Consider the following 9,869-nt stretch of genomic DNA (forward strand, 5'->3'; position numbering starts at 1 on the left):
TTGAACCAAACAGACCCACAAAATACATGTGTGGCCCCTCTGCCATCTCCTCTTTCCCCTATAGGTAAGGAATAACTGCAAATAAATACACTATATACAGAAGATTGGTGGGGCAATGGGGGGGTGCAAAGGGAAGAAGTAAACCTATGTACCTTCGGCCCTGTTATATGAAAGAGAGGTGGAAGGGAAATTAGATAAATAAAAATGCTCCACACCTGGCCCCAAAGGGTCAGTGGGTGTGCGGACGTGCTGCAGAGTTTGCATAACCCCATAGATTGGGGGATTGCCCCTGCAGCAGGCCCGTATACACATATGGAGTTCTTATGTAAAGGTAGAAAATAGGCAAACAACTATTAAAATTGGTCAATCAGGCAGAGTAGGTCACTGTCGCACTCTCATTAGACAAGGTACCTGGGTTACTCATGTTTTTATATATATTGGTGAGTCTGGGTATGCCCAATAGGCTCTGTTTTGTATTATAATCTCTAAAAATAAATAAAGATGAAATAAAAAAAAAGAAGAAGTTATGCGGCGAGTTTGTCCCTTTTGCATTTTATTAATGACACTTTCAAAAAGATCTGATGTTGGAAGTCCAAAGAGGATGATAGAATTTGAAACTTTTGTGCTGGATAATTGTAGTTATGTTTGGCCTTCTTATTCTTCTGGTGAGTTTGTTGTCTGTGTGGCAGAGGGCTGCACTGGGTGCTGCACTAATGAACAGTGGATAGAAGTTTTGAAATGCACTTTGTCTCAGTGAAGGACAAGATTTCTGGTGTTGATTTCAAAAGAAAGACATATATATATATATATATATATATATATATATATATATATATATATATATATATATATATATATATAATATATATATAAACATTTATTTATTTATACACACACGCACACGAGGGGTCTTCAAAAAAGTTTCCGCATTCATTTATATATTACCTAGTTTAAAAAAAGTGGGAAAACTTTTTGAAGAACCCTCGTATATATACGCACACATTTTCATTTTATTTTTTCTTGATCATTATTGGCGGTTATTTATAAAGTAATCTGAGAGCTGTTTTCTTTGTGCATATTTAAAAACTCTTGTTTATTGGTATCTCTACAAAGCTGCTAGAGAGTCATTTTCCCTAATCATTTTTATATATATATTTTTTTCTGCATTTTACTATGTTTCCACAAATTTGGTGTAGGGTTTAAGAATGATACAGTATTTGATTTCATAGTAGCTTTTCCTACATTTGACAATATGAAATTATTTATTTTATTGTGCAGTAACAAAAAAAGGTGCTTAGCATATTAGGCTATATTATAGAGCCAGTCCACCCAAAACAAATATTTCAGGCATGGGTGGACACCTGTTAAATCACCCTTTGTCTTCTAATGAGTTATCTAATCTCGCCTTCAACTATATTATGTTTGGGAACCTGACCCTTTCATGTAAATGTTATAAAGTATTGCACATCTAGTGTAATGAAAAGACGACTTAGATATATTTAAAGCTGTTTAGGACCTAGCAATCATTATGAAATCTGCACCATATGTACTAAATTCTGAATCTTCTTATCTGACAAATAATTCAGAGAAGTCTGTCACAAATTTATTTTATTTTATTTTATTTCAGGTACTTATATAGCGCCATCAATTTACGCAGCACTTTACATATACATTGTACATTCACATCAGTCCCTACCCTCAAGGAGCTTACAATCTAAGGTCCCTAACTCAAATTCATACATATTAGGGACAATTTAGACAGGATCCAATTAACCTACCAGCATGTCTTTGGAGTGTGGGAGGAAACCGGAGTACCTGGAGGAAACCCACGCAGGCACAGGGAGAACATGCAAACTCCAGGCAGGTAGTGTCGTGGTTGGGATCTGAACCAGCGACCCTTCTTACTGCTAGGTGAAAGTGCTATCCACTACACTACTGTGTCGCACAAATTAAACTTTGGTGTCTAAAATTCTGCTGGCATTTAACTGCCACAGGTCTTTCAATTAAAAAGAAGATGATATCCCAATTTCCTAAATGGATAGTGGACTTGGGCTGGCTAACCAATTAATGGGAGCAATGGTTACTTACTCATTTTGAAGTGTAGTCAGCTTAGCCCCTGACCAAGGCCATGACATTGTATTGTAAGTTCCAAAAACTTTTCCTGTTCCTATGGCAAAAACTAAATTGCAACCCCTATGAATAATACAATTCTGTACAGCAATTTATGGTGGGTGACAGTAAATGATATTACAATATATTTTCCTGTTCCATCTCTGGCTGTGGGTAGGTGGGTTTTTATCTACCATTTAGGCAATGCAACACATTTATACAGTACAACACTGCAAAGCTAAATCACAGGTGAAAAGTGCTCTGTTCACTAAACTTAACCTAAACATACATTCACTCTGACAAACATAAATAACCACCAGCATTAATTATACTGCTGATGGAGAGGAGTAGACTATAATTGTAAAATACCAAAGCAAACATTATTTTAATTAATGTTATAAAATAAGGTCTAGCAAATATAAGGGAACATTTTAACTGACTCATTTTTTTTCTCATGGTTACGACCTAAAAAACAATAGAACCTGTGCATGGTACTACAAATAAATTTTTAATATTTTATGAGCTGGGTTTTTATTAAATAATAAAATATAGTGTATGCAAATCTGTCTTTTTAAAAGGTTGCACACTGCAATATTACAGAAGAGACTACTGATACGTAAATAGAAAGGCCATTTGTCAAATGCAATTTCAAGATAAAACAGTGGAAAGTTTGCACAGAACTTATTTGCTGGCGCTGTGGCCCATAAGCAAGATTCCACTGTTCCACTTGGATGATGTCTTATAGAAAAAGCTGTCATTTTCCTTCCATTAAGCTTTCCATTTAAAAAGAAATTGGATACTAATGTATTGCCAAGTGAACATATAGACTACTATAGGAAGGCAATGGATTATACCAACCAGATAAAACATAAAGCTTCTCTGCTTCTTACCTACTGTGCAAGAATATGTGATCCTAAGCTGCTGGGACAGCTATGGACCTAATAGCAGGCAATGTAATAATAGCACAAATGAGATTCAGCAATGACTTGACAAAGGAAAGACCATGTGTATTTATCACATTTGTGTTATTTGGCATCTGCTATTACAGAATTCTTTGTGTTGGCTACAGCTTAGATTACTAGCATACAGTTAATACATAAATCCTATATCTGTTATCAATATTTTTAGTGCCTTAACTGATTTGCTTACATCTTCAATAACAAAAAAAAAGTAAAAACATTTTTTATTAACCTAAAAGCTAAATTTTGCACGTATAGTGAGTACTTTGAATACACTGCCTAACGAAACACTAAGGCAGTTCCATTTTCATACAAAAACAAAAAAGCTGAAAAATTAGTTTCATAGTCAAAGTATCAAGGAAAAAGTATAGTGATCACAAACTAGGGTGACTATGCATGGAGAGTGAGGCATGGTTTGAACCAACTTTAAACCATTTAAAACAAAAACAAAAATTACTTTACAAACATTGGGGGAAAATACAGATTTACTGGCTTAGATTCAAATGTATTGTCTGCGGGGCAAATTAGGCATTTCCCTAGCTTCCTAAAATATGGGTGGTCTGCTTTGCCAGTTTTACCTAAGTGAAGAGCACCTCATATGCTCCTAAAAATAAATGTCTAATAAATGTGAAATCCATTCCATGAAAAAAGGCCATTCAGCTAGTTAAATAATTTACCTACAAATTATGATCAAAAGAGTGCTTTAATTATGAAAATATTAATGAAAGCATATTCAAAGACTAAATAAAGAGTCAAATAATTTGCATACCACATTAGAAATCCAGTTCAATCCACCAGAGTAATAAAAATAATAAAAATAATAAAAATAATAGTCTCTCTCTCTTTCCATAAGAGTGGGAACAAATTCACCTTGCCTGCAAGATAATCAGGTAAGGAACAGTCTTACTATTCAAAAAGGATTTTGTTTGATTATACTTTGTTGTGTTACTAGAAGGGAAAAAAAATGGAACGAATCCTATCTGTAGGTTCCATGAGTCGCTGCAGCAAACGCCCACTGTTTTCTTGCAGTGGTTACAAATGTGGCAGTTGTATAAAAGCATACATGGAATGGCTCGCAACCAATGAATAGAATTTTGATTATTTCCAGGCCAGAAATCATTGAATGGGAGCCACAAGACTGGAGGAATAGAAACAAATATTGTGCACAGCAGCAATTACAGAACAATTCAAATCATCTGCAACACATTCTTGTATTAATACACAAATTTGCAAAAAGTGGACCACATATATTTGTAAAGTGAATAGTAAACTGTGGCCATTACTTACTAAAAAAAACACATGGTTCCCTAACTGTACTACAATATAAGCAGGCTTGAATCACCTATGCTTTGAAAATTAATAATAAAGTGTCATAACATGCTCCAAATAGTGAAGAGATAAATAAAAATGCATTGTACTGTAGCTCTTCTCATAAATGTATTAGCAACTAGTGCAAGGCACTGTGATAACACACAGTTACTATATAATAGCAAATATAGAAGCTCTAGAGGGAAGACTGTGCAGATGAATAGAGCATAATGTATGTAGCTGAGTACTATCCATTTCGCTGTAGGTCACAGCACAGCTTATATAAACACACTTTGAATTTGTCCAAATACTAACAGTAAGTAAGCCTCAGAACGAAACCCAAAAGGTATCAAAGACTTGCCCTTTAATTCTTCTATAAATTTATATTTACTTTTTTCTTTTCTTTAGGCACGCAAATATCATATGTTTTCATAAGACATTAAATACAGACTACTCAGGTGCACAGTCAGCATACACAAAAAGGGAATTTAAAATGTACTAGTATACAAGAATATTAGGAAACTAAACTATTTCACTTTGGCAAAACAGTCATTATCAGGGCAAAAAAAAAAAAAAAAAACTGCCCAAAAATCAGCTCAAAGTTCTACCAGATCAGTAGTTAAAAAAGAAAAAAAAAAGATTTCAATGGTTTAATTGTATTACCAGAATATTTTAATTAGATTATATGACAGGATTCTAATTGTGTTGCTTGTAATTATTCTAAGTCCCATGAGGAATCTTTTTCTCACTTTTTTTTTTTTTTAAGGTTGCATGCATAAATCATTGTTTGGGTGTAGGCTTTTGTACAAGACATTTTCCTACTATCGTGGACGTGAAATCCTAAAGTGTGCTGTGGCAATTACATCACAATGCTGGAGGGGAATGGCAGGTGCATTCCAGCATGAGATGTGATCATGTGTTAGAAGTCGCTGTACACTGCTAAGAACAATTCCTAGAGGTGGCAACAAGCACAATACAATTATCGAGGTCATGCCAGTTATTGGACGCTTGACAGCATAGCAGTATTGTTTTTCAATACTATTCAAGGCTGATACCTGGGACAGAGGACATTCCTTAGCCAGTGAACTCTGGTTCATATCTTTCAGCAGGTCCTTCAGAGCGTTACGTACTGTTATGTGGGACCATTGCTCAGGAGGCAAGTCTTCAAGTTTGGGGCAACTATTAGAGACAGATTAGAGAAGGGATTATTACAAGATTGCATCCTGCTGCAGAACATTCCTTTAAGACAGACAGATTTCATTTTGCGCATCAAGCAGATGCATCTGGAGATTGCTCTCGGTCTCCTGATTGTTCCGATTAGTTAATTACTTTATACAACACATCTGCTGTATTGATGCATGAATTATACATCAGCTGCATGTGGCGACTATTTTTGCATGTTACTTCTACCTTCCTGCTCTGATGCGCTTGGTGAAACAATTTAAGGTGCAATGCCTTCTCACAACTGATCAGGAGAAACAGGCTTAAGATCAGTCTTTTTTTTTATTATTGCGGCTGAAGAAAAACAAAAAAAAAAATAAAAATATGTCACATACCAGATTACATTAAGAAGGGTGAAGTCATTCTTTCACAGAATGTACCCAGATGGCTTTGTGCAGGATATGCAAAAATATTTTCTGTTAAGTACATTTTATGTAAAATACCCATTTGTAATGCATATATTGAATTAATTGGCTAAATATAATTCAGCATATACAGCATGTGTAACAAAAAAACACACTAACACACATACACATAACAACAACGAAAAAATATGGAAAACAAAATGTATGTCAGAAACAAGTAAAAGTAATCTTCCAGTCTCGGTAGAAACTTTTGGTGCCAGGAAAGTATATTAGCACATGCCATATTAAAAAAGACAATAAAGGAATGAAAGACATCTGCAGCTGATAAGGAACTAAGCAGTCTACCCATCATGACTCACCTATGTAGTTGTATTTTCAGTGTGACCACATGAAACACATCTTGTAGCATATCTGCTACAGTGGCATCAGGAGCATCTGTAACACAGGAAAGTGGAACTGGATTCCATTTACCAACTTGGATCAGCCCTGCGTCATAAAGATAAAGTGTATCACTTTCAGACCCATGATAATGATTAATGAAAAAAAAAGATTAACAAAAACAAAACAGTCAGACCTTTAAAATAGCATCTAAAATACTAATAAAAAAATATCAAAATACTCTATTGTATTTCACAGAGTATAAGGAGCTTGATAAATACCACAATATCTCCAATAATAATTATTGAGAAATATACATCTTGACTTGCATAAATTAACAAGAACTAAAATACCAGTGTCTCTGCCTAACGAATTCAGAGAAACTGAGCCTCAACAGTTTCACACCTAAATATTTAAGAAAGAGTCAGCAGCAAATTACGCTGCCTAAATAATAACAAAAATGTGAAAACTGAAAAAGGAAACACATCTAGGTATTCAGTCATAAATGCAAATTGACTTTCAGCATTCCATCTGCTCAGTTATGCTCAGCATTTCTCCCTAGATTCTCAGTGGACCATATTATTAAGGTCAATAGTCATGCTAATGATTCAGTGCTAACATCTGAAGTCCCTTAAAACTAGCCATGTTATTTACAATTTAGCTGCAAAAAAAAGTTACAGTAAAAATAATCATAGTAATTATATGGAAATATAAAAGAAGAAATTAAAAAAATTTGGGTAACAATGTAACACCCATTTTCTTTGACTTGATTATTATTTACCTTTGGCTTGGGCAGCTGCACTGTGAGAATATCCAAGGGACAGTAGAGCCATTTCAATCAACTGGTTAAAAAGCATGTCCTTCCTAACCAATACAAACTCTGCATGCTCCTCTTTGCAGTCATACTCAATGAAATTTTCATAATGTTCCACCACGCAAAAAACCGGAAGCATATTTCCTACAAACATGAAAAAGAGAAAAAAATAAATTCACTAAAATCACTAACAACAGTTACAGGTAATAAATAAAAACACAAAAATGTAAGTATATAAAATCACTATACTACAAATTCAATAAAAGTATTTCATTCTTCTGATGACCTAAAGTTAAATTAATTTAATGAATGGAACGCTAGGGTATAACATTTGGATGCTTCAGACTAGGCATAACATAATATCTCATTAACAATACAATAAATAAAAAATGGGTACTTTACTAATTACTGGCACAGCGGCCCACTAGAATGTAACTCAATATAAAAAGTAGAAAAGTGATCCCCTTAAAAGTCATAGAAATACATTCTTTAATTTCCTGACAACAGTTTAGCAGCAATGTTTACAATGCACTACAGTGGTCATTTTACGAAAATGTTTGCCTATTTTTTTTTTATTTAAAAAAAGGCATCTGCTGTCTTCCATGGTGGACTAGGATATCATAACATATTCTGAAAAACACACTGTGAGCACACCACTATGTGAATGAAGTTTAACGTTTATACAACCAACTAAAGGTAGCGCGTTGCAAAATGTACTTAAACCTTTCATCACAAGTGCTTTACTGGAAAGCTAACAGTATCATACAATATCACACACACAGTTATGTTAAAGGATTAAAATTTTCAAAATGTTAAAGATATAATAAATAAAAAATATTACTTTTTTCCTGGAAACCAACCCTGGCAATATATTGCACAAGCTGTTTATTGTCAATAATCAAATGAAAATCACTCATCCAAATCCATTTCTCAGTAAGTCGACATTGGTATTCAATTGGTTAAGATCTGGAACTGTTCTTTCAACATGTAGGAGGACTGTAGCTATTCTCTTCTGAAGGAGTAGCTAAGTAGGGACTCCTATGTCTTTGAAGTGGGTGAGGGGAGCTCAATTCATTATGTGAACTCTCCTTGTGACCTTACGCAAGTCTCTCATTTGTTCCCTTCCTCTGTGCCAGAAAAGATCACAATCAATTCAGAGAAAGAGCTCCCTGAGCCTGAAACATGCTACATGAGACACTGCTTGGGTCTTTTTAAAAAAAAATATAAAAGTTAAAGCTCCGCGCAATTAAAACCTTACTCCTTAGATGGACTTTCGATCAACTCATTTTAATATTAAGATGCCTCGTTCATAAACAATGTATTATCTGAAGCCCTCATTGCTAAAATGCATGGGAGATAACGTAACAATAAAAAAAGAAATCAAGCTACACACATAGATCTTTAACCAAGAGCAAATACATGTTATTAGCACAGAGTGACGTGCTGTCCTTCCTCAACTCATCAGCATTAAAGAGCAGTATTCTCGCATTAGATGCTCCCATCTGACTGAATGCTTGGCCCTGCAACTTTATAACTGCCCAGCATTAAAAAAGAGGAAAGCTTTGGTCAGTGCTAAAAATATAAGATGATTCCAACCTGAAGGCACTGCTAGAGCTTTTGCTGAACATTTATGAGCCTATGTAAACAACAAGTCTGCATAAGGAGCAGCGAGTCTGTAGAATCCTTGTCTAAAACTGTCCTGGCATTAAACTTTGCTGTGCAAATATCACATACTACCAGAGGCAGCTGAAATCTCCTATTTAGGAATTTATAGAACTTATATGTTTGCAGGCGTCAGAAAGTCCTTTTATAAAGCCTTGCTCCAGCTCCTCAGTACAATATTAATGCACTCGCTTTGAAAAGCCATAATAAATTATATTTTTAATGCTTGTTCTGCCCTGGCTTTCTTAAGATGCATACATTCTTGGCAAACAATCAATAAATAGGGTAATCATGAACTGAGGCCAAAGAATTTGCTGAAGTGCTCTTTTTCCATTTTAATAGATAGAGATCTAACAATACCAACTGCTGTGTCTGTTCATTTTAAGATCAATATATGCTTTGTTTTCTCCAAACGGAATGCAAAATGAAGGATTGTATGATAAATGTTACACATTGAAGACAATGAAATTCCAATGCCTTCAACTATGTAGCTGAAATTATCAGTTGTCTCCAAATAATGCTCAGTGCATTCCAAACCTGAAGGAAGCAACTATAATAAGCCCATTCTTTAGATTCCCATATCATATGGGTTGAAGTTTTCAACTGTGTTTAAGTTGTTCTTCTTTGTCCCACAGACTAGAGGATGTGATGTCCAACTAGAGGATGGCAGAGCAAGCATTAAAAAAAACAAACAAACGAAAAAAACAGATAGATAGATAGATAGATAGATAGATAGATAGATAGATAGATAGATAGATAGATAGATAGATAGATAGATAGATAGATAGATAGATAGCGTGGGGGAGAGTGTAAAAGTGAACCTTGAAAAATCTTATTTGCTAAAGCCCACAGAAGTATCAGTATTCTACTACCAACTAACATAAATATTTATCATAACAGGATAGAATAAATATATATATATATATATATATTCACAGAAAAATAAAAATGGTAAACCTACTTTGATGTTAAGCAAAGTACCGAAATGCAGCTGCTATCTTGCATTCACCTAGGAAGTGAGCTTGTCTTAGGAATATTACCTTTTCGAATACT

General features: G+C 34.5%; 1 protein-coding gene across 10 annotated transcripts in view; it reads right to left on the minus strand.

Moving 5' to 3' along the window:
• Nucleotides 1-9,869, minus strand: part of SATB1 (SATB homeobox 1) — a 268,899-nt gene that overhangs the window by 143,659 nt on the left and 115,371 nt on the right. For all 10 annotated transcript variants that reach the window (XM_073630208.1, XM_073630209.1, XM_073630205.1 and 7 more), the window contains 4 exons: nucleotides 9,857-9,869; nucleotides 7,122-7,298; nucleotides 6,322-6,448; nucleotides 5,432-5,555 (listed from right to left, as the gene is read on the minus strand). The exon at nucleotides 9,857-9,869 is cut by the window's right edge. In XM_073630208.1, the coding sequence (XP_073486309.1) occupies nucleotides 5,432-5,555; nucleotides 6,322-6,448; nucleotides 7,122-7,298; nucleotides 9,857-9,869 (441 nt within the window). The remainder of the gene's footprint in view (nucleotides 1-5,431; nucleotides 5,556-6,321; nucleotides 6,449-7,121; nucleotides 7,299-9,856) is intronic.

Source organism: Aquarana catesbeiana, linkage group LG05 (assembly GCF_042186555.1).
Source record: "Aquarana catesbeiana isolate 2022-GZ linkage group LG05, ASM4218655v1, whole genome shotgun sequence".
Lineage (NCBI taxonomy): Eukaryota > Metazoa > Chordata > Amphibia > Anura > Ranidae > Aquarana > Aquarana catesbeiana.